Source organism: Phalacrocorax carbo, chromosome 5 (genome assembly GCF_963921805.1).
Source record: "Phalacrocorax carbo chromosome 5, bPhaCar2.1, whole genome shotgun sequence".
Classification (NCBI taxonomy): Eukaryota; Metazoa; Chordata; class Aves; order Suliformes; family Phalacrocoracidae; genus Phalacrocorax; species Phalacrocorax carbo.
Window position 1 is genome coordinate 49,756,160 of NC_087517.1, and position 24,752 is coordinate 49,780,911.

Consider the following 24,752-nt stretch of genomic DNA (forward strand, 5'->3'; position numbering starts at 1 on the left):
GAAATGAGGCTTGACAAGAAAGAAGTTGAAGGCCCTAGAGAGCCATCTGATGAAGAGCAAGTGAGTTTTTATGTGCTCTAAACCCTCCCACCCAATTTTTCCCCTGCTGCCAGGCAGTCCACCCCTTTCAGCACGCATTAGCAAACATCACAAGCCTATTGGAAAAAGTGCTGGAAATGAAAAATGAAATGTACTCTGTTTAGTCTTCAATTAAGGAAGAAGAGTTTACTCTATCTCTCTAGGGCAGCAAAAACTGGAGCAGAGTGTTAGGTTCATTGAACATTAATGATCTTTTCCTATCATGCTAAATTATTGTTTCCTTAGCCAGTGATCAAATACAATAGCTTTATTAAAGGCCATTTCAGTTAGAAAAAAAGAAAGTGCCTTTCCGCTGCAGTAGCTCTTATGAATGACAAAGGAGTGAGAGCCCTACAACAGGTTGATTGTTGGAAACAAGGGAAGCCATGGTCCCCGCTGCTTCTGCAGATGCCCTCACCTTTCCCCCACCCCAGTAACAGAGGCATCGAGCTGCCTGAACGAGAAGCTAATTTCAGCTTCATACTCACCCAACTGCAGGCTCCTCTGGCCCTCTCCACATCACGGCAGGCAGCGCTAAGGTCTCTGGTGGTGCCCTGCCCACAAGTACGCAGAGCTCGCCCCACAAAAAAACATAAAAAGGCATTTAACTCATGACCTGAGCTGCATTAAAGTGTGTGTTTCCGGCACCGAGGAGCAAGTGCAGGCCATAATAATGTAACCCTGCAGGGAAAATATAATCTGAAGCAAAATGAGCCAATTTTGGTGAAAGTCTATGGAGACAATGCTACGGTCTTCAGACAAAATTAGATGAAACAATTTTAGTGGAGTTCTGTGGAGGCCACAGTCCAATATAATTACAATGGCAAATTGATGTTCTGATGTAAGTATGCTGCTGCTGAAAGGAAAGGATGTGAAGCCATGGCAAATACAATGGGTATAAAAAATAAGGTTGACATTAAATTAGGGGAACATTGTAAACCACTTCTGAAATGTATTTATTTATACCACACCCCCTCTGTGTCCCTCTCTGGCACTATAGTGCTCTTGTGAGATGACTGCCTCTTACTTGTCGCTTGACACTACCCTATGTGCTGTTCATGAAAACTGGGTGCACGGCCTCATCTGCTGCAAGAGGAAAACACAGAGTCAGAGGTGTTGTCTCCAGAAGTCTCTGAGCCATGAGTGGCTCTGTGTTCCCCTCTCCCTACCTGCTTGTCCTAGACGGATGAGCAGCTTGATCCCGCTGGGTCCTTCAGCAGTCAGGGATCCTCATGGAGCACTCTCAGACATTCATCTTCACACCACTCTCCCGTGGTATGCCATTGCTCCTTAACCTGCGGTATAGACAAAAAAAAAAAAAGACTTTTCTGGGTTACAGCTCAAATCTGAGCAGGTTTGGGTGGGAAATGAGAATGAGCCATGCTATTTGCATGGTGAGAGGCACATGGAGGAAGGGAGGGAGAAAACTGAGTGCTGGCAGAAGGATGCTGCCGAGCACATGGAGAGCAAGTCCAGCAACCCTCTGGGGAGCACAAGATTTGCTTTATTTCAACAAGACACTTTCAAGATATGCAAACTTCAATTTTAAACTTGTTTCTTCCTGCCCCAATCTGTCTCTGTTTTGCTATCCATGCTGTAGTGCCCTCTGATGTTAAATATCCTGCTTGAAATCTACCTGGATAAGGGGAGGATCAATAGGGTGTCAGTTTGGCATCCATGGCAACACATACTTTACATATCATTTTATCCTGAACAAAGGAAAATTAAATACTTGATGTGAAAAGACTTGGGGTTTCAAAGAAGGGGGAGTGGGGAAAGGAACCGGCTTTGCCTCCAGGTGCAAACCTGTCATACAGAATCCTTAATGCAATGCACTTAAGAAAAGTGTTGATGGAGCAAAACTTGAGGCTCTGTGAGGAGCATATGAATGCCAGAGTTATTTCAGCTGACATTACTAGCAGTCTAAGGCAAACTAACAGACCCATTACCGACCCTCCACAGACAAACATGCAAACAAGTCATTCTCAAAAAGTAATAATAGAAAAAAGACACCCACCTCCCCCGAAAAATAACCCACCAAGAAAGATCAAACGTTTACAATTTGGACTAATCACATTCTAACCCTGATTCTGATCTGACTTCTACTGGCAGAAAGCTAGAAAATCAGTTTTCAAGCTGCAGTGGTTTAAATCAAAAGAAAGTCCTTCCTGCATTCCTGAACCCTGCAAGTGTTGCTAATACTAGGTGGCATTTGTGATTATATTGGGTTTGATATGTGATGATCTACAGAAGCCTCACCTATGTGTAATGATTTAAGTTCATTACTTTCCTCTCTTTATTTTCTTTTTTTTTTTTTCAAACCCAGTTATTCTGAAGTTGGGTTGAACAGTAATTAAATTAGGTAGTCAACAGTATAAAAGGACTGATTTTCTGCTACATCCCTAGGGTTTTATTTACACAACCACAGAGTGAGTAAAATGCATAAAACTATACATTTCTTGTATGGTTTAATATTACAATCATTATGATCTCCACTTTTAAAAGTGCAAATGCCTATACCACCAACAAGGCAGTGGAAAAATAATTTCCTAGTTGTGTGTCTGTCCACATGAAAAACCAGCACTGAAATCCCAAATCTTTCTAAGTCATTACTGTGCCCCTGTAAGTCCACATACCTATGCTAATATATAGTGCTGCACTGACTCCTCCAATCAAGCAGTTTCAAATTTCAATTTTAAAGCTCTGCTCTTCCAGGAACGGCTTTGAACCAGGTGTGCTGTAAGGCTCCGTGTGCTTCTGCTAAGGCAAGGAGAACCCAAGCACGGGACCAGGCCAGCCAGCAGGTGGTAGTGAGCACCATTTGCTACAAACAAGTCTGGAGACAACCCCAGAGGGCTCTCTGATGTATCAGAGTAACCACCATGCAAACTCGTACCTGCACATTGCAAGCCTGACACTCCTCAGTCAGTGGCACCTAAGGAGTAGGAGCTTGGCCCAAAAGGCTTCACCAGCACAGAGCTTCTTCCTCGTCTCTTGATAATGATATATCCAAAGATGCCCTAGCTGATTGCTAACAAAGGCAGGAAGGCATAAAGACCACAGTCTCAACAGAAAATTTGTACAGTTGATACAGCAATGTTGGGAAAAACCTTACAGATTTTCAGCATACTTTAAGGTTGTGTATTAAGCTATCTCCCCGAGGTGGGGATCCTAGAAGACAACAGATGTAGGCATGTGCACTATTGATGCCGCGTTTGTGCTCATTAAGAACAGAAAGATATAGCGTAAATATGGGGAAAAAGAGAAATAATTCATCTGGATACTGAGGAGTGCCCGCTGTTGGATTATTCCATTAAATCCACATTGCTGGCCTTTGAGGCAAGTGTCACACAAGGACTCTGGGAGAAATATGAGACTGACAAAAATGTCACAGTAAATACAGGCTGTAACCATGACACAGCTTTCTTCTACCTGCAGTTATGACCCTGAGGCTTGTAACTATAATCCCAGGAATGCATTACCTTTTCTTTACTGTGAAGCCTGTCTGGCATTGTTGGGAAACAGGGTGAGATCCGCAACGTGGCTGTGCTGGTCCTGCAAGGGCAGCAATGCTGCACCGGGCAGAGGCACGGCGGAAGCCAAGCAGCAGGAGTGAGCTTTCTGCCGGCTCCCAGCAGCAGCGTGGGAGGCCTAAGCAGCCAGCTGCCAGCTTGGGGGAAGCGGGTCCCCTCAGGGGCCATGAACAAGGGCCCCTCCTGCCCACAGCAGATGGTGAAGGCTCCTGCCAGCCTGCAGCATCAAGAGCACCTCTGAAGCGAGAGCGTGCTGCTACCCGTGCAGCATGGCTAGCAGAAGAAAACCTGTGCCCAAGTACTGGCAGCTTTCGTGCAAGGTTCACCTTAGCTTCCCTCCACCTTCCATGCAATATTTGCTAAAGTTCACCCATTGCTGGCCTTGCTTTCCTGCCAAGTTAGGTGCTCTGGCTCTGACAGTGCCGTGCAACGTGCCCTTGGCTTCTCCATTCCTGTTTTCCTCTCTGTAACAGGAGGGCAATAAAAGACTTGCTACAAGAGCACTGTGATGCCTAACTCATCTTTCTAAAGTGCTTTGAATCCATTATGAAATGCTCTGCAGAATACCAAAGCACTAGTGTAATATCATCACTATTACCACACTATTTATTGTACTTCTGTCTCTGAAAGGTCCATGTCATTATCATTAAGAATGAATATTATTATTTATTAACTACCCATGCTATATCTCAGCTCCTTGGCAGTTGTACAGAGATGCTGTAAATGCTTTTCTTGTATTTGCCCTTTCCCAACAATTTCAGGAAGATGTACGCACATCTGAAATGTTAGAAGTCAAAATTCTGTCATTTCTAATGCATAAAAGTCTCCACCCAGCCACCTATATTTTTCAGCTATTATGCAAACTGAGAACTGAAACGTTAATGAGCTTTGTGAGTAATTCATATCAGGCAGGATAATTTTAAAAGTTGTTCAGTGAGTACACTTTTCTTTCTGAGAAGAAATTCTCTTGATGACTGTGAACATACCGATAGTTGCTGGAATTGAAAGAAACGGATGGATACCCTTACATTGACAGCAGACAGAAAAAACTTGTGAGAAAGTGAGAAAACACTTATTTGCATTTAATCATAAAATAGCATGCCATGAGTTCCTTACCACCCTAGCTGGTGTTTCTGGGACACTACATATAAGTATGGGCAGGTCCTCCTAGCCCAGAGTAGCAAAAAGGAGGCAGCATGCCCCATGGGGCAGGCAGACTTGTCTGTGTACAGTATAACGTGTACCAGCATGTGCAAATATCAGTGGTGTCTGGGAACTTGCAGCAAGGTGTGGACAGGAGCAAAAATGATCTAGATGGTAAAGAAAAGGAGTTGAGTGGTTTGAACAGGGCGAGAGGTCAATATGCTCAGGTTCCCTTTCCAGATATGGCAGCTGCTTGTTACCACATAGCCCGTGGCACGGCAATCAAACGCACCAGTAAATAAGAATTTAAGCATTTTAAGTGCCATCAGAACAGACGAGTTCGCTGGAGCATGTTCCTTCCTGCTGGCCGGACTCTGCGGATTCTCTTGTAGGAAGCAGCCGTCCCACCCCCACATTTCAGTGGTGCCCCTGTCCCAGCCTTTCCACTGGCAGGGATCATGAACCTCGGCTGAGCGACACACAGCCGCAGCCTTGGCTTGCGAGACACCTCCTCCTGCTTTCTGATTGTTCCTTCTGCCTTTGCCCCCCAGCTCCGAGGTCGAACCCTGTGTCTCAAGAGATGCCTTAGCTGCTGAAGTGCTGAGGCTGAATCTGGCAGGGAGAAGCTCCAAGACTGGAGCAACGCAATACCTTTCATTAGCCAATATACAGAAACAACCATTTTTTTGCCACTCAGTACCTACTAGAAATCACGTGTTGAGTTTCCCACTTACGTCGGACAAGAGCTGTGCCAGTCCTGGCTCCTGGTCCCAAGCACAGACAGCAACATGGCACATGTGGCCCCACAACTGTGGGGCTGGCTGTGCCTGGGGCCAGCCAGGGCGCCAAGCCATGGCACGGTGCTCGTGGCAGACAGGGTGACTGCTCCTGGAGGAGCCCAGCTGTGTCCCCTGCACCAGCTGCCACTCTGCCGATGCTGGATTGTAATCAGTGGGGTTAGCACAGATCTCGCAGCTTCCCAGGCCACCTGTTTTGATCCTGTCTGAATGAATGTTGGGTTGTTCCATGGCTTAAAAATCTATTTTCAACCAAAGGGGGTGGGAGGCAGAGGAGAAGGAAGGGAGATGTTGCACTGGGCCTGATTCTGGGGGCTTTTTTCTCCCAGGGCCAAACAAAGCCTCTCTTAACACTTGCACTCACCAGTGTCCTGATTCATATCAACTGCTGACACTACGTACGTATCCATGATCTACGTACTAACGCAAACAGCCCATACCTTCACACAGCATCAGTACATCACCCATGAAGCAACCAAGCCTTAGATCCATACTTCAGCCCTACCTCTCTTTGATCAGAGACAGCTTTCCTGACGTCACCAAAAGCACTGTTAAGACAGATGGGATTGTCATGCTGTTTTATAGGAAATAGATGATGCCACATGAAGCAGTTGTCTGCTCTCCCATAGGCATGAAGGAGCTAAACCTGACAGTTTGAAAGAGGAAAAAAATGTAGCCTGGTTTGTTAAGATTCACAAGGAAGAAATCATAAATATTCTCCTTTACAAAATATATGAAGAAACAATTTTAATGATTTTTATGGGACCAGCTTAATTTCAGGCAATACCAATTGTAGAGTCTACAGTACAGTTACTGCAGTATCCTGACTGTGTAGGAGAGGTCCAAAAAATGAAACTGCCTGGAGATTCATTATTGACAAAAAGGGCCTCATTTATGTGCCTTGACTAGGAAGAACAAAATACAAGTACAATAACTATCTAAACTATTCACTGACAAGTAAATTACATTTCTAATTTAGATTTAATCATCTGAAGCACTAACTGAAACATAGGGAAGGGAAATGGTTTGGTTTTCTTCTTAAAGAAAAACAGGAGACTTAACACAGGACCACCTGTTTAACCGATCTGTATCAGCTCCAGCCACTCATCTTCAGAAAGTCAGATATTTCATTAGCTACATAATAAATGACAAACTGGTAACAAAACTGTCAGTCATCAGTTGTGGTCCTTTGTTCTGGAGCGGACAGGCACCTGAAGAGCCTGGTTAGCAGCTCCTCTGTGCTGTCCTGAATGGAGGGCTAAATGACTGCACTGGGCTCTGTCATTTGAGATTTCAGGAGCCTCAGACTCTGTCACTGGACAGCATCCCACCTAACGCATTGTGCTGGTCCCCAGGCTGTTTCCACCCCCCCCTACACTGTGCCACGTTTTTGGGAAGGGAGTGACTCAATGCTATGTGCTAATTGCTTTAATTAAGCAATAAATAATAATATAAGCAATAATAATAATAAGCAATAAATTTAATTAAGCCTTGAAAGTAATATAGCTGTACCAATTTTGAACTTTTTTTTTTTTCTTCTTTGCTGCTACTTTTGATACATTTCTACACAGGTAATTGTTTTTATGAGCCAAAAGGTGACTGCTTCATTTTTGGCACAACCTGAATATTCCTTGATAGAGGAGCTCATAAAACCTCCTGTCATCCTGACTCTCGCAGCAGGTTCTGGTTAGCTGGGCTCCCAGCAGTCTGCTGGCTCGGTCAGCAAAGAAAAGAGCGGGAAGCACCACTGTCATTCCCCCTTGTAATTTCTAAAAGCAGGACAAAGCGTATCTTAAATAATACTCATCTTGGATGTACCCATCACCAGCTTTTGCATCCATATTGCAGGCAAATTCATGCTCTTACCCCTGCAGGGCTGTAAATCAGAAAATACTTTAGCCTGTTACCTGCATTGAACAAATTGCAAACAGAGGGCCTGGTTTTGATCTCTGGTAGCTATCAAACAAGGAATATCTTCAGTGAGCAGTTGCCTTGCTGGGTAGCTGGAGTGAAGGGAAATAATACCATTGATATCTTCCAGATCCTTGCATCCAGTTCATCCATAATGTATGCCACCTGATTTTGCACTGCACTGTTAAAAAATAAAAAATAACTCTCTGTCAGCTGAGTAAATCCTGTATGTTTTTAACAAAACAAAGGGGGCAATTACTTTTCTTTAGCTTGAGCCTACTAAGGGGCATTGAAAATTTGGGGATGATGAAGATGACCCAGCTAAACTAAAGCAAATTGGCTAACTGCAATAACTTAAATAAATACTGCGAGCAGATTCCTAGCTCATCTATAAGAAATCATGCAGGGATAAAAAAAATTCACAACGGCAGCTTTAAACCACAGTTTATTAATGCCCTTTCCTCCACAGCAGGACACAAAAAGGAAACTGGGAAGACAGGCACAAGGCACATTAAAAAATTATGATTCCTCTGACTGAAACATATGATATGCAGAAATATACCTCTCTTCTTTTGTGCTGGGGTTGGAGATACTGATATAAAACATGTTCGTTCCTTACTTCACTACTGGGTTGCACTAGTGTGTTAATATCACTTGAGGTAAAAGCCTGTCTGTCAAAGTATTTTTTAAGATCCCAGCCATGAGGGGAGAAGGCTTTTGGCAGAAGAGGGAGTTTAAGAGAAGGGTAGTTGGGGGTGGGGAACGGACACGGAGACTTTAACAGGTGCCTTTTGCTTTCTGTGAGATACTCCTGGGAAGAAAGCCCTTCAACTACATTTCAGTTAAAAGAGGAAAATCGGCTTCAACTCAGTCCATACAAACGGTAATTTTGATTCCCTCATGTTGTTTTGGGGAACATGAGGAACAGCGAGTGGCAGCAGCGAGGGGGCCCTCCCAGCCTCGCTCCTCACCCAAAACCACACTGAACCCAAACCTCTGTGGATCCTCACCATTGTACAGCTGCAGATGTAAGCTCTGAGGATGCCTCCAGGCTGACAGAATCCCCTAGTCCAAATAGTTTGGGAAACCCTGGGCTGTTAGGTACTTGGATATTAAATTACGTACGTGGATTTTTTGGCATCAAAAGGGAGCTTTTTAATGAACCACTTACAACTCAGAATGGTGAAAGTAAAAACATTTTCAACATTTCATGAGTTTTGGTAAACGATATTAAATGGGTTGAATTAAATATTGAGGGTGGTGAAAATTATTGAACACACAAAATGTTACGCAGGCTGAAATACATCAGATAACAAACATTTAATGACAGGTTTTGAAAATGAGCCTGTGCTTTCAAGGGCACAAATTGTCAGTGGTTTATACAGGGGAAGGCCCAAAGGCCTCCTGGTACACACATTTTTCTCCTTGTTCTGTGACACAGGCTGCCTAGAAAAGACCCATTTCAGCGTTTGTCGCAGAAGGTGGAGAAGGGGGCTGTGGGGGACATGCTGCCTCTGCACCCGTGCAATTTCCTCAAAGGATGTTTGCCACTTGCCATCCCCAGCATCTCCAAGGATTCTGCTGTTTCTCTGTCCTTCTGGAGTGCTTTCCCCTCCGTTCCTGTGCCTTTCTATACCTTGCAAGGTGGCACACCTGAATTCATTGAACATGTCCCATTGCTGCAGACATAGCTGGGGTGGAATTCGCCTACTTTTAAGTGCCTCAAAATCTATTTGTTTTTTGCAACTTTTATGCCTTTGACTACTTCTTTGAAATGCTTTCTGCTGGCTTGACACCAAGAACTGGCTCGACACAGCGTGACACTTAAGAAGGCCCAGGTGACAGAGCGTAGGCAAGCGTGATGATATGCTAGCAGTGCATGTAACAGGGCAATTTAAATCTGCCTGTATTCATTGTACTACAGTATACTGCACGTTACTCTTCCCCAGCTTGCATTCTGCTTGTATCCCACCTGAGATCCCTCTGCCTGTGTTCCCGTCCCTGGGATAAGAACTGGAAGGGTCTGGGTCTTCAGGATGGCTGCTCAATTTTCCCTGCATTGGCAATAGCTGTGTTTTGCAGCCAGTCTTCCCTTGGGTTTGTTTCCTTGCAGAAACAGTCTGAGTACGACATGCACAAAAACCCACAACCCAAAACCCACAAGAAGTGGTTGAATAGCAGGATCACTCAAAAACAGCCAGTCCGATTGCAGCATCAGACCCTCTCTGTTGTTCTATTACTGTCATTTTTCCTCCAATAATCCAGCTGGAGTTCTTTTCCTTGAGTGCAGCACTGGCTTGCTTTCCAATGGGATTACTCACCTTCCTTTGCCTGCAGCAGCTCCTTTCACACCTGCACAGAGCAGCGGTCCTCTGTGCGTGCTTCTTTCCCATAAGCTCATCCTGCACCTCCTCCTGGAGTGGGCAATGGAAAGCCACAGCACGAGAAGGGGTTACGATGTTACAGGTGTAACACCTTGTTCCTGCCCCATACACAAAGCACGCCGAGTTAGATTAAACAGTCCCTGAGGGTGGGACTGACAACATGCGTTAAAACACCAGCTGATTCACAACAAAATACTCTTTGTGGACACGAGTCACCATGTTGGGAAACAACTTCTGCTTAGAAGGTGGGGAGAGCTCCATCAGCACCCAAGATGGCAAGGTGAAAGAAAGGTTTTCTAGGTCATCAAGAGTCGCAGGAGCTGAGCAGGTGCCTGGCAGGCACTGCTCACTGCGCAGCCCAGCCCGTTCTCGTGGGAGCTTCGCTGCGTTCAACCCAGGGAGCGCAGCTCTGAAGGAGCGATTAAATTTTATGCTGTGGTTGCAAAGTAGGAATAACACACAAAATGGGATTAAGTCTTAATGTGATCTCACATCCAAGCTAGTCCTGAACCACCTAGTAAAATCAGTGAGAAAATTCTAAGTATTATTACCATTTTTAAAAATGCACCAAACTTCAAAGGGAAAGCAAACCACAAAACCTGTGCTGGTGATGTTAAGAGCGTGCTGTACGCCCAGTAAGTCAAAGTGCAACTAACTATATTTTCACTGTCTTCCACTGGCCCCAGGTTATTTGCTGAATTTTTGAACGGGCTGACATGGCCTCAGTTTGGCAGCGAAGTGTGGCACCAGCTCAGCTCCATCCCCAGGGCAACTGCTTTTGTGTCAGAGGCAAGAGGACTCTGCACCTGGAAAGCGCTTCCCAAGCAGTGAGGGAAATTCTCAAAGATGAAACCCACAATGAAAATAAATCCAGATTGGAAATTACTTCAGATGCAAGCAAACAAAAGCAAAGGAGATTTGTGCTGCGAATGCCAGTCTTTCTTTTTTCACTAAGTGGGAAGCCCACTGAAGTCACACAGGCTCTGCTGTTTGGTGCTCTCTGGGTGTGCCATAGCCACTGCAAGAAAAATTTTGATACCCCCTAGGGCAGTTCTCAAAAACTGTGAACTCGGTCCTCCCTTCACACTACTACGGTTTGGAGGTAGCCTCCCAGTGACTCTGAACTCAAGCTGGGAGGAGTCACAACCCCCTACCCTACACGCCTCCTTAGATTCCAATGAAAGAAAAAATCTGGGAGAGGCATTCTGAATTTAGTCAGGGAAACAAAGATATATGGAACTGAATGAACAATATCCTCTAGGTATTTTTTTCCTGAAGCAAGTGTTATCAGTTAAGCAGATGAGTCTCCACAGAGCTGAAAACCAGACCTCTTGTCTCGCATCTGGGACAGACAGCATGCTGCCAAATCCACCCAACCTTTTCAAGACTCTTCGCAGATCTGTGCAACAGCCCACACCTGACCGAGGCACCAGTGCAGCCAACCTGTAAGCACATACTTCACTGAAAGCCTGTGAGAAGTGGTGGGAAGTTAAGTGCATCCTTAAGTGTTCTGCTAGGCAAGGCCTAAAGCCCTTACAGACCCATTCTGATACAAGTTGCACAGCTGATTCCTTGAGCCTCAGGTAAAGTGCTGCTGAGCTGCCAGCAACGCACAGTGAGAACCGGCTGATCCTGTTATTGTGAAAAACCTTCTACTCACAACTTCCAGGTCCTAAAGTCTTCTTGTTCTCAAAAAAGCACTGGTCTTCCTTGCCTGTCCAATTACTGTAACTCAAAGGAAACTCCACTGGGAGAAAGCAGAGTTAGATGAGTGCCATTGAAATTATACTACAAAAGGTTTGAAAGTTTCACCCCCTTGGTTCTGCAGGATGACAGTTAAACATCGGACAGCATATACAGCCCAAGCGGCATGCAAAAAGTGTACCAGACCACTGATTTACAAAGCACTGTTTACCTTAAATGGAAGAAAGTAAGTTTTCCTTAACGTGACGGTAATTCAAAGCTTTCTCTGGCACAGATGATCTGTACCAGAAGAATAAAATGCAGCAACAAAGTGAAGTATCACCATCCATCGAAGCAGTTTTCCCCGTCCGCTTTGAATAAACACATTCCCCAGTAGGGCACAGCGTCTCTAGCACAGCACCTCTAGTTTCACACCAGCCTACAACTATGCCATTTTTGAACACGTACCCTAAATATAACTTGTGGTAGTTACCAGTCACCAAATAGAAAACCATGTTTCTTTGAAAAAAGGTGTTCTAGGCTCTGGCCCTGAAGACGTTGCAAAGGAGATTAGCCATCAAAACCACAGTTGTGCCATACTTCCAGCACCACTTAAACAGAAGTGAAACCCAAGATGTTTGTGGCACAGCAGGTTGCTCTTCACAGTGGTTTAAAATTTATGCCAGCAGTTTATTATTTAAATGTTTTTTCATTAGGTGACTACGACAAAGCTGTTGCATTTGAGTTACAAAGCAATGCTAGAGAAGAATTAAGAATTACACAGTTAAATTGTGTATTATCATGTAAATGGCAAGGGAACGTCACATGGGATTCTGTGCATTGTTTGGAGAGATAAATGCAGTGAACTATAAATACAAGTTCAATAGACAGCCTTGTCAGTTAAGCAGTTGAATGAAAGCTAGTCTTGGAGGCTGCTGGTACATTTTAAAATAAATACACACAACTGCAGTATCTAATATAGTGAACTAATTGACCATTAACTGTAAGTTGTTTGTAAAACTGTTGTCATCCTATTAAACAAAAAAAAAAAAAGGAAGACACTGTAATGGCCAAAGAAAATTGTCTTTATGTGAAGTTTAATTTAAATACATTAACAGGCCCAAGACCTCCTGCAGGTATGAATGCACAGCCCCTCTCTGAGTTCAGGGGAAGGTTAGCACACTAAAGGCAGCACCTACTTGTGCAGCAGCCACTAAGCACGCTGCTGCCTTCAAGAAAGGTGCCTGTCCAGGTGCAGAAGAGATTATGCTGCTGTTTGATTACAGCAGAATATATACCTGCATTTGGGGTTTAAAAAAGATTAGTTTGTCCTTTGTCCTTATTCTGGCTGTATTTTGAGCATACAATGGCTGCTTCTATTAATACCAGTACATGTAAAAAAGCAAACGAGAACTGCAGATAGTTTATTTTGCACTCCTGCTGCTACCGCTTTGCCCTACCTAGAACAAAACTTTTGTAGCAACAAAAACGCCAACTACTTTAGCATGATTGAAAAAGCTTTCCTGTTCTTCAATTCTGTCTCATCCCCCATCACAAAGATAACCAAAACGGGAAGAGAGGACCAAGGACGAGTATGAACACCCACAGAAAACAACCGCCACCTCCGGGGACGTTCCTGGTACAGTATCACTTGACGTGACCTGTATTAAGAGGTTGGTACACCCAGTCCAAGCCCCAGCCCCCAAAGAGGCTGAGGGCAGCCAAGCCCACACCAGCTATCCCAGTTTGCCGAAACTAACTGCTTCTCAGTTGTCTCAGTGTTAGTCAAGGCAGTTCGTGTCAGGCTTTAAAAAACAGACAAAAGTCTATTCAGCTGAAGCATGCATTAGTCACATTATTTTAGCCCCTCAAAGAGCTTTTGCCCTTTCAGTGACACAACAGTGAGGAAAGAGAGAGAGCAAGAGAAGGGTAGTGTTTGAAAGCCTAACTCTACCCCTCCTTGCCTCAGAGGGAAGAGTAAAAGTTCTTTCAGTTCGGTGGAGTGAGAAGCTGGAAAGAGGTGGTCTCTGCCGCCCACCAGGGAAGACAGAGGAGGTGTGCGCTTCCCTGTCAAAGCTCAGGCAAGCATTCAGGACAAAGAAGGCAAAACATTACCACACTTTACTGAAATATCAGTTTCTTTAGTATGTTACAGAAAAGCTTATGAACATATAGAATGTACATAAAAGGCAGACTTTGTAAAATAAAAAGGTCTTCTTTTATAAAAAAATTAAAAAGTCAAAGTAAAGTGCATGAAACAGTTTTTCCTCCACTTTAACTATTGCATCAAAGTCTTAGCACACAGCAACGTGTTTAAAACCTGGGAGATCCTCTCGTGTCACCCATTAGTCAGTCACTTTACTGAGCAGCTGAAGCGGCGATGGTGATGATTACAAACAGACCCTTAAGAATCAAAACAGTTGAACCAGACGCAGCCACGGCAAAGACTAAGAGCTAAGGGAACATGGGCTTCCTATACACTTCTCATCGACAAAGTTTAACAACCAGTGGAAAGATTCACTCTTATTAAAGACGGTCGGTAAGAAACAAGCTTCATAAATAGGGCGGGTTTGCTAGTTGGGGGCTCCCCTGCTGTGCAATCAGTTCTTGGTCTATGAATATAAACGTTCATACTTAAATAGGCTGTTGCAAAAGGAAGAATATATAAAAAAATGTTTCTGCCTGCCTCCTTTGGAAGGAGAAGGTAGTCGACCCCAATCCAGACAAAGACGACAGCTTTCCTGCAGGGTCTCTTTCCGAGGGCGAGAGTTAAGGAAAGCGCTCGCGGTGCCGAATCCTCTCATTTTCCCAAGCCCTGGGAGCAGAGCCCGGAGCGGAACGCGGCTCGGATGACACCCACGGCGCTCTGCAGCTTCCGAGACCTCGACAAAGGCGAAGTAGGCGCTCCTCCCGGCAGCCCCGGCAGGCGGGTGGCCCGTCCGCTCGGAGGGGAGCCGGGAGCCGGGGCGGCGCGGGCGGCCGGGACCCCCGCCCGCCGCGGGGCGGTCAGCGCACGGCGGCCTGGGCGCGGCAGTGCGCGATGTGCCGGTGCACGAAGTCGACGCGGGCCTGCAGCAGCTCGGCCTGCCGCTCCGAGAGGAAGCCGAGGCGAGCCCAGAGCGGCTCCCGCGCCCGGTAGCGGCGGCGGAGCTCGGCGGCGGCGCTGCGGCGGCGGTGGAGCTCGGCCACCCGCCGGGCCGTGCCTTCGCGGAAAACGCAAACGGAGCGGAGCAGCGGCTCGTTGTAGGGGTCCCACATGGCGAGGAGGCGGTAGCCGTGCACCAGCCCCGCCTCGTTGTCCATGAAGACGAGCCCGCCGTCGGGGGCGCGGAGCAGGTTGCTGGTGGCGCGGCGCATCACCCGCGGGTCCCACTGCAGGCTGAAGAGGTTGCTGACCAGGCGGTCGAAGTTGGCCGTCAGGTAGTCGAAGAGGATCAGGTCGCTCCACTGCACCAGCTCCACCAGCTGCGACGGCGGCAGGGCGCCCAGCTCCCGGGCCGACAGCGGCTGGAGCCGCCGCCCGCCGCCCGCCTCGCCGCCCCAGGGCGCGGGGGCCACCACGGCCGTGAGGTTGTCCACCCACCGGGTCAGGCTGACCACGGCGCCCTCGGCCCAGTGCGACCCCCGCAGCTCCTCCCGCACCGGCTCCCATTGCCGCCCGCGGGCCTCCACCAGGGCGAGGGCCATGGGCGGCAGCCGCTCCTGCATGCCCAGCACTCCGGCCAGGTGGTAGGAGAGCGCCTCGCCTTGGATCTGCTCCGGATTGATGCCGTAGCGGACGCAGGCGCGGCTCCCGTCCGACAGCCGCGCCAGCCGGTTGGAGCTGCGCCCGCAACCGCCCCGCTCCAGCGAGGCCACACGGGCGGCGCGGGCGGCCGAGAGCCACGCCGCCGCCTCCTCCGCGCCGAACCCCGGCGGCACCTGCTCCTCCAGGTCACGGCTCCAGAAGATGCCCCGCTCCACCGGGGAGGAGGAGGAGAAGGAGGAGGGCGGCGGCGAGGCGGTCGCACCGATCCGCCCTTCGCCGCCCCGCTCCTCCCGGCCCGCCGACGGCACCGCCAGCAGCGCCCGGAAAGTTTTCTGCCCTCCGCCGGGCTCGACCCGCTCCGCCGGGGAGCGCCCCCAGCCCCACCGCCCCGGGGGCGCCTCCCCGGGCGGCTCCGCTCCCGGTTCCTCCGGCGCCGCCTCCCGCCGCAGCAGCACCGTCCAGAGCCCCGGCAAAGCGCCCAGAAGCAGCAGCCCCAGGGCGGGCAGGGGGCCCCGCGCGCTCCGCCTCACCCTCTTCATCCTCCCGCCGCTTCACGCCGCTGCTGCGGGTGGCGGCGGCGGTGCAGCCCCGCCACTCGGCCGCTCGGGGCGGCGCTGGTGCATGGCCGGACCGGGGCCGGACCACCCCGGGGAGCGGCAGCAGGCGAGCCCGGGCAGCCCCGGCGGCAGTCCCGCAGGCTGTGCGACCCACTCCGCCGGCAGCCGGGAGGAACGGGCGCGGGCACCCGCACCACGCGGGGGAGCCGGGGGGGCGCGCCCGGCCCGCCCCCCTCCCCCGGCGTGGCCCTACCGCTTAAAGCGGCGATGCCCCGCCGGCCCACTCGCGGTAGGACGCCCCGTGGAGGAGGAGGAGGAAGGGTGGGGGCTGCGCTTTCTCCTCCCCGCTGCAGGCAGCACAAAGGAGCCTGCACACGGAGGGAGGGAGAAAGCGGCGCCCATGCCAGTGCACGCGTTCCCGCGGAGCCTCCCGCCCACGCCGGCACGGTCAGCGGTGGATGGGCGCCCCCTCCGCAAAGCATCACCTCCTCCCGCTCAGACAGCTGCTGCGGGGCCCGTCTGCAGGGAGGGGAGAGCCCCTTGCCTCCTCACCCACGGATGGGTGCCTGCGGCGTTCTCAACCGTCGCGGGGAGGGGGGGGGGAGATACGCGGCGTGTGGGGTGCGGACCGGCTTCTCCTGGAATTTTACACCCCCCGCCCGAGAGGGAGTCTCAAGCCTGCGGAGCCGGCGGCAGAGCATTGTCCTGCCCCGCGGGATTTCCTGCCCGAGGGAACGCCAGCCAGTCCCGCTCTTCAAGTTTTGTTCCTTAAAGGTCTTTAGGGCGTATACTGGAAGATGAAAAAGCAACTATTGCTCTGCCGCCGCTCCCCCACCCCCATTCCAGTGTCCTGCCTTCCCAAGGCAAAGAAGCTTAGCTCTGCTCTGTCTGTATTGTACCGGAGACCTCTCTCGGGAAGCACGCGTTTGTGAGCTGAATTAGATTAAACACCTCTCCCTTCTCCAGTCAGGCCCCCAAAGTACTATTGGAGTTGGATCAGCGAAGCAAAACCACCACGTACAGAATCGTGAACACCGCAAGAGAAAAAAATCCCTTCCTCTTTCTCACATCAGTTCTTCCCGCTCACTTGGGATGTCACAACTTCCAGCCCCACCACAGTCTGCCAGGTTGGATGGAATGCAATTTATTTTCTTTTAATATAGGAAAAAGGGAATTCCCTCTTTTCGAGGATTTTGTTAAAAACATTCATACTCTCCTAATCCCCCTCAACACTCCCCACCGAGGGGGGGGGGGGGGGGGGGGGAAGGCAGAACCCGAATTTCCTGTCTTCTGCTTCATTCCCGTTTAAACCGGGACTCCCCAGCCTTTCCAGGAAAGCCAGGAGGCGCCGATGCCTTATCGCCCCTTGGCTCCAGCCCGCCCGCGGGATCGCAGCGCTGGCGGGCGGGGGCGGCCCCACGCGTGGGCGGCCCCCGGGCCCCGGCAGGGCTGGAGGGGAGCGGAGCCGGCGCCCCTTCCCCGCCCCAGCCGGGATGGAGCGGCCGTGTCGCACCAGCTCCTCCCGCCGGCCGCGGCGCCGCGCTGCAGCCACAGCCGCCGGCACCGGGCAGGCAGCCGGGCCCCGCCGCATCCATCTCCCCGCACCAGCACAGCGGCGCCCAGGCCGAGGGGACCGGCTTGTGGGAAGCCCTAAGGAGGTGAAGGGGTCTCCTGGCAAGAAACTGGAGTGCCAGGCAGGGAAGGGACAGGCAGTGCATACTAAAAAGTGTGTCTGACACCTTTTTCACAGCATCATAGAATCATTTAGGTTGGAAAAGACCCTTAAGATCATAGAGTCCAACCATAAACCTAACACTGCAAGTCCACTACTAAATCATGTCCCTAAGCACCGCATCTGAACATCTTTTAACTACCTCCAGGGATGGTGACTCCATCACCTCTCTGGGCAGCCTGTTCCAATGTCTGACCACTCTTTCAGTAAAGACATTTTTCCAAATATCCAATCTAAATCTCCCCTGATGCAGCTTGAAGCCATTTCCTCTCATTCTATCACTAGTGACCTGGGAGAAGAGACCAACACCCACCTCACTACAACCTCCCTTCAGGTAGCTGTAGAGAGCAATAAAGTCTCCCCTCAGCCTCCTCTTCTCCAGACTAAACAACCCCAGCTCCCTCAGCCGCTCCTCATAAGACTTGTTCTCTAGACTCTTCACCAGCTTTGTTGCCCTTCTCTGGACACGCTCCAGCACCTCAATGTCCTTCTTGTACTAAGGGGCCCAAAACTAAACACAACATTCAAGGTGTGGCCTCACTAGTGCTGAGTATAGGGGCACGATCACTTCCCTGCTCCTGCTGGCCACACTATTCCTGATACAAGCCAGGATGCTGTTGGCCTTCTTGGCCACCTGAGCACACTGCTGCCTCATGTTCAGCCAGCTGTCGACCAACACCCCCAGGACCTTCTCCAGGCAGCTTTCCAGGCACTCTTCCCCAAGCCTGTAGTGTTTCATGGGGTTGTTGCAACCAAAGTGCAGGACCCAGCCTTGGTCTTGTTAAACCTCATACAATTGGCCTCAGCCCATCGATCCAGCCTGTCCAGATCCCTCCGAAACAAAGCCTTGCATCTAACTGTGACTGTTGTAACTGGGAGCGCTGGTGCTGTTGGGTCCCTCATGTGCATAGGGACTTATTGAAATAATGAGAAACAGTCACCATCCTGACTTCCCTCAAATGCAATGGAAGCAGTAATCATTCCTCTTGTTACCTATGAATTCAGGTCTCACGCTATTTAACACCCCTGAAGCTTTATTGCCAGATGATGCTTTACACTTTCACCCTTTGAAGTCACACGAGCTGCACGGTGAACACCGGGTGTGTGATTTGGAGCTGGTGATTGCTACAATTCACAGTGGCCTATAAGAACGGTACCATTACACTAAGCAGGAGGCTTTTATCCAATGGTAGGTTGAATATTTTTACCAAGGAAATGGCACAGAATTGCCTCTGTTCTCTGCCACTTTCAGCTTGAAATAGCTTTAAGAAAACTCCTAGTTTGTTGGAAAAGGACTGAAAGCAGAAAATTAATTTTATTCCGTACATAGGTTGGACATGTATTTTAAGTGAATTATTTGCATTTCTTTCAGGGTGAACTATGCTTATAGTGAGCATCCAGCTGCTAGTGGCTGCACTGGGAAGCTCCCCTGGAGAAGTACTATTGCCATGAATAGGGACGCTACGTTTCCTATTATTAAGGTGAATATAAGCTCCATGTTATGCACAACATTCATTTCAGTTACAGCTTGCCTCTTGTAAGCTAAGTAGCTAATCAACAGGCTATGCTGTGACTACATCCTTAAATCAATAGCTGGGAAAACAGCATCTCCCCCAAATACTCAGCTTCTTAACTACAGTATTTATAACGAGAGTGAGCCAGAGTTTTGCTGAGCCATGCCACTAGCTATAGTCCTGCTCACAAGCTGGAATACTTTTCAAACCGGACAACTGGTAGCGGGTTAAACGTCAGCCAAGCTGATTGTTGTTCAATTTACAGCATGCTAAGCATTCCTGAAACCATGATCACTGATGTATTTGGGTCAATCAGATGTCTTGTTACTGCTTTGCAGACATTGCAATGAGCAGCTTGGAGATAAAGGTCAACAGTCTCCAGGCTTCTCAGCCCCATACTGGGGAAGCGAGAGCTGGCCACTGTCCAGACCCAGAATCCTAGCAAGTAAAAAGATAAAAAAGTAATTTCTGGCTTCCCTGTATTGTTTCTTATACTAACTTGAGTTTAGCTGCCTAACAAAGCTAGGCTTATAGAATATCTATCTGCTAGTGTTCTTCACTTATTTTAGACTCGTGAAGATTTTGTTCTCCTCATTCCCCTCCTGACCCCCAAGCCCCAGCTTCACGGTGATGTGGGGTAGCTGTCATCACACACAGCAGTGATTCCTCCCATCAAAGGTAGAAGAAACAGGGACTAAACAGAGACTTCAAGATGTGTCCATTGCAGTGAAAGTTGTTTTGTACTCAAGTCAACAGGCTTTAATAGGATTAGGATCATGGTGAAGCAGATGGAGGCTTTATTTTTCTGGGCACAGCTTGCCTATGCTAGACTTGAGGGGCCCTGCCACTGCTAACAATCTCTGCTAGGCACAGAAGGCTGGCAAAGCAGGCACAGAGAGAGCCCCTGTTGCACCAGAGCCCAAAACTATCAAGAGCTCCAAAGCACCCAGAGATCCACCAATGCTTCCTGGGGCAGGAGGGAGCCTCCTCCCACAGCTGGAGCTGCAGCTGGCAGAGGGGGTGCAGCTCCAGCCCCCTGCAGGGAGCACAGCCCCAGCCACACACAGGCTCCCTCTGGCTCAGGCAAGTTCTGGCCTATGGTAGCATTGCCTATCTTCATCTGATACTCTCCTACAGCTAAAGGCTTCAGTACAAGCCCTCAAACCCTACTTTTCAGAGGCATTGCCATGGAAGTGCTGGGAAGCACAGATCTTTTTGGGCTACCAAGATTAGTCCTCCCACCCCTCCCAGCAAACCCTTTCCAGGCTCATAGAAATGTCTCTCCCCTCCCTTCGCTGAGTACTGACAGACACTTTTTGTTCGTCTTTGGTTTTGGTATATACCCAATGCCAGATCTAACTCACCTCAACACCAAGTTACTGAGTCTTGCAGCTGCCACATTAACCTCAGTAGGGCTGTGAGTTCCTTCCCTGGAGACTGCAGTAGGTGAGCCTGAGTTACTGCTTCATGGTGACCTCTCTCAGTAGCACAACACATGAAGTCCTTCATTTGCTCTGAGCTGTGGTTCAGGATCCTAGGTGGGATGGGAATAGGGGCTTTTTACTCCAGTCCAGCATAATTTTTCTAGATTTCACCCTCCTAAGCTAAGACTTTTTTATACAGCTTGCTCCCACCTTGAGTACTGCTCTAGCTGCACTTTCTTCTTTGTCCACCGTGTTACCAAACACCCCTATTTCTAGCCAGCATTTCCTCAGCTGTCCCTAAGCAGCTTGTTCGCACCCCTATTTAGAAGCTTTGGCTCCTGGCAGTGAGCTGGTGCCAATGAGTTCCCCAAGTAGTGATAGCTGAGATTGCTATCAGGAGAGGAGATTTGAGCACATGGCACAACGTGCCTGCACCTGCACCTGCACCTGCACCTGCACCTGCAGAACCAGGGTCTCCCCTGGGGACGTGAAAGCTGCTGCAGATGGGCTGTAGTGAAATAATACCTCTGCCTCCTCAGTGCTGCATGTCCTGTCCCTTCATTCTTCCCGCCTTTGTGTTTTGAGCCACTGGATCAGTGAAAATATGAGTCTTGGGAGCCTTCCATCAGGGCAATATCAGCTCTCCACATCCCAGTAACCTATACTGGGTGATTTACAGCACTCCTTTTCTGCTGATGACAGGTTCCTCCTGACACAGGCTCTTCAGTGCCAGCTTACTTGGTGGTGAGAGCACCTTATGCTGCCCTTCTGCACCGTCTGAACCTGCGGCCTCCTGGAGGAAGGGCAGATCCTGCACAGACCCCTTGTCCATGTGGCCTGTGTGTTTCAATTCTTCCCTTTGCAAGGAAGTTACCTAGACTAGCTGGCTAGGGGAGAAGAGTTGTGCCTGCAAAGCCATCTAGTACAGATGCAGGGTTACCATCAAAACAGTGCTACTGCTAATACAGCATGTTTCTCTTTGGGAAGAGTGGTAATTTTGGAATAAAGTATACTGGCAAAAAGTTACTGTGCAAAAATGTTATGTGTTTCGTGTCACTATAAGTTATTTCCACACTAGGAGTGCTTTGTACAAATATATCAGCAATGTAGCTTGACTATGGCTCTGTCAAGGTGAATTTGTATTTCTCAACCTAAATAAAGTATCCCTCACGATGAGATATTCCAGTAACCGAAGGGCAGGATTTACAGCTGGTGACTGGGGGAGGGCTGAAGAAGTTACAGTGCTCTGCATTTCATAGCAGGGAGCTGAACTTGAGACCTTGCCCTGCAGGTGTGTTTGCAATTTCTGGAAGTATTTACAAACTTGTCTCAGCCTGGAATAGAGAAATCTAGAAGCTTTTCTGTCACTTTGCCTCCAGATTTGGTTTTGCAGAAAAGCTCCCAGATAGATGGGACCCTACAAGGATTTTTTTTTGTCATCTGAAGTACCATGTAGAACGTGAAGCTAGGCAATTTTCGTACACAGAAAAGATCCTATCTCCCCTATACTCTGTTGACTCTCTGTTTTTAATATCAAAGCTATAAATGAGTAAGTGCTTGAGCTCTTATTCCTGGCTCTTGAAAGTGTTCATAAGACCTGTCAGGTGCCTGATGATGCTCAGGCAGTTAGGGGATTTGTTCTCGTCCCTATTAAAGGTGAACTGCAAAGATAGAAAGAAATTTCTGTTATGCTCAGACTGATGCTCTCAGGGTCTCCGACAAGCAGGCTCTGCAGAACAGTCACGAAAGAAATATATTGAAATGGTAGGTCAGCAGCATCCGTTATACAAACACAACGCAGCCTCTCCTGTCAGCTCATGATTCAGCTGGAAGGATTTTCCATATAAGCAACGTCAGGCAAGATGGCCTTGTTTTTCATGGCTTGGGGTGAGCTCCGTGGCTGATCTGAATTGCAAAGCTGCACTTGCAGCACCCACATTAGAACAGTTCTGGGAGGTCACTGCTCCCTGCTCACCCTGAAATACATCCCCTTCTGGAGGGAAACACAGTAGCCATTTGTGCCCATTACAAAAAATACAGTTTTCTTAGGCCAGGAAATAAGAGCTTTGAGAAACCTCTTCCAGTGAAACTGCTGAGGCGATTTAGGGAGACAAAAGGTAATTACCACATGAGGGGATAAATAATGCATTGGGTACTAGGCTTTGCTTTCAGGTAGGGTTTCCTGAAGGGTTAGATCCCATGGCCTGCAATATTCATGCCATATATATTGATAACTCTTCTTACTTCCTTCTGGCTGTGAAAACATGTGAGTGAAGAACATTGTTCAATATAGTTTGCAGTAATTCCAGGCACCTGCCTTGGTGTAGCATAAAAGAGAGAGAGAGGAAACCCAAACTTGGTGTCCTTCCAGAATAGAGAAGGTCAAAGCACCTTGAAAATAACCCATAGACTTTCTTTCCTCCTGACTCATCCTGCAAGCCCATGAAATTGTACTTGAAGAAGCATGTATGATTTTGAAAGATACTGCCTTTAGGTAGAGACACTCCATCACCTTCTGGTAAGCTGGGCCAGAGGTTAAATACCCTCACTATTAAAAATATCCTCACTTTAATGTGTTCTCCAGGCACTTACGCAGCCTTGTGATGGGCCCAGTTAAACACTGAGATGGACCAGACTTGACTAGAAAAATGAGGCCAGGCTAAAGGCAGAATTACTATTGTTACAGGAAGGAAAAAAAAATGATCATAAAATTTAGCTTCTACTACAAAAATACACCCAGGACACATCTTAAACTTTTCAGCAAGTCCTAAAAAAGTGCAGCTTTTGCACTGCCAGTGAAATTGTTCTAATTAGTCTTAAGGTAAAAACCCCGGCTGCACCAATGGAAAACCAGCTGTTCAGTTCTCTCTAAGCGAAGCAGAGAAAAGGACCAGCTTAAATAGCAAAGCCAGGCAGTTTCCAAGTCCCTAATATCTTCTCTCTGTAGTGTTGCCTGGAGAGGCAGCTGGATTCTTTCCAAGGACAGAGGAGCCCCTCTGGCTGCCAAGAGTGCTGGAGGGGGAAGACACAGAAGAAAGAAACATTTGAATTCCCTGGACATTTGCTTTTCTTCCCCCAGCATCTCTCCTCCTTGAAGGTGTCCTCTGTCCCTGCACAAAGCTGTGAGTTGAGGTGAAGTGGTGAGAAATGGGGAGCAGTGTCCTAGTCCCTCGCCTTTGGCCCACAGGTCCTGTTAGAGGTTGTCTCTGCGCTGTGCCTGCATGGTGCGGGGTTTCTCAGCCCTGCCCATCTCTTACCCACAGCAGGCACTCCTGGGAGCCTGTAGCTTGCCTATAGGGGCATTCTTGGTCTGACACTCAGTCACTTAGGGCTGTACGATAGCATGCCGAACCAGCAGCATCCCATGGTCTCTAGGATGTGACTTCCAGCCACATATGGGGAGCAAGTCTACTACTGAGGACAGGTATGGTCCCATCTCAGGTGACAATACAGTCTTTTGCATCAGGCCACACTGAGGCTCCCTCCTCACTTGTGGAGATTCTTCCTTCTCCACAGTCTCTAGGGTTTTGTTTTGTCCAATTTTAAGCAACTCAAATGATGAGATTTCCACCCCTCTTAGCTCTACCCAGCAGATGTCTCCGCTGGGAGCATTGACTGTGGCTGTAATCTCTATTGTAATAGTTTTTGTACACTTTCCAGCTGTTGGGATGAAGTTATAGACTGACACTCTCAGTCTTCACTGAAGAAAATAAATAGAGTCTGCCTTGATGTGTGTAAGGACAGCCAAACTGTCTGAAGGTAAGCCAGCTGAGCCTGGACGTGATCTAGTTGCATTAGCCAGGGCCCCTGTCTGAGCTCAGAAGCCTGGGTTCAGGTTATGAGCACAGGAATGCTGCCACACTTGCATGGCTAGCCTAAATTAAGACTCCAGTGGTCTTATCAGTTTGGGTCTCTATACCACAGTCAGGTCTGCTGTCCCCTGTCAGGAGTCCTCCTGCTGGTGGGGTTAGAAGCAGGGAACAAAATAACCTCCCTCCTCCCTGCCCCCGAGTCACAAAGGTGTCCCAATTTTGAAGGTCCCAGCTCATTATTTTTCTGTGATTGGGGTTGGTGACATTGAGAAGTTTCCCTGCTGCGCACTCTACATCTTAATGTGACCCATTTAAATTTCTAAGCTCTATTAAACACAGCATTAACATTCAATAAATGTCTCATTGATTACGTATTTACTTATCTGGTATTTAACTAACATTCTCTTATGGAATGAATAAAGAGTCAGAAGCAAGC

The 24,752-nt window shown here is 48.5% G+C and overlaps 1 protein-coding gene and 1 long non-coding RNA gene across 2 annotated transcripts; both read right to left on the minus strand.

The window, feature by feature from the left end:
• Nucleotides 1-334: 334 nt before the first annotated feature.
• On the minus strand, nucleotides 335-17,214 carry LOC135313447 (uncharacterized). The gene is made up of 4 exons (XR_010373091.1): nucleotides 16,903-17,214; nucleotides 7,459-7,643; nucleotides 6,057-6,197; nucleotides 335-1,373 (listed from the first exon to the last, which is right to left on the minus strand). It is a non-coding gene; the product is annotated as an uncharacterized LOC135313447 (long non-coding RNA).
• Nucleotides 13,633-16,532, minus strand: FJX1 (four-jointed box kinase 1). The gene has a single exon (XM_064452339.1). The coding sequence runs from the start codon at nucleotides 15,814-15,816 to the stop codon at nucleotides 14,536-14,538; it is 1,281 nt and encodes a 426-aa protein (XP_064308409.1). The 5' UTR covers nucleotides 15,817-16,532; the 3' UTR covers nucleotides 13,633-14,535.
• Nucleotides 17,215-24,752: the final 7,538 nt, after the last annotated feature.

Coding starts and splice junctions, on each gene's coding strand:
- FJX1 (XM_064452339.1), bottom strand. CDS start 15,816: ATGAAGAGGGTGAGGCGGAGCGCGCGGGGCCCCCTGCCCGCCCTGGGG.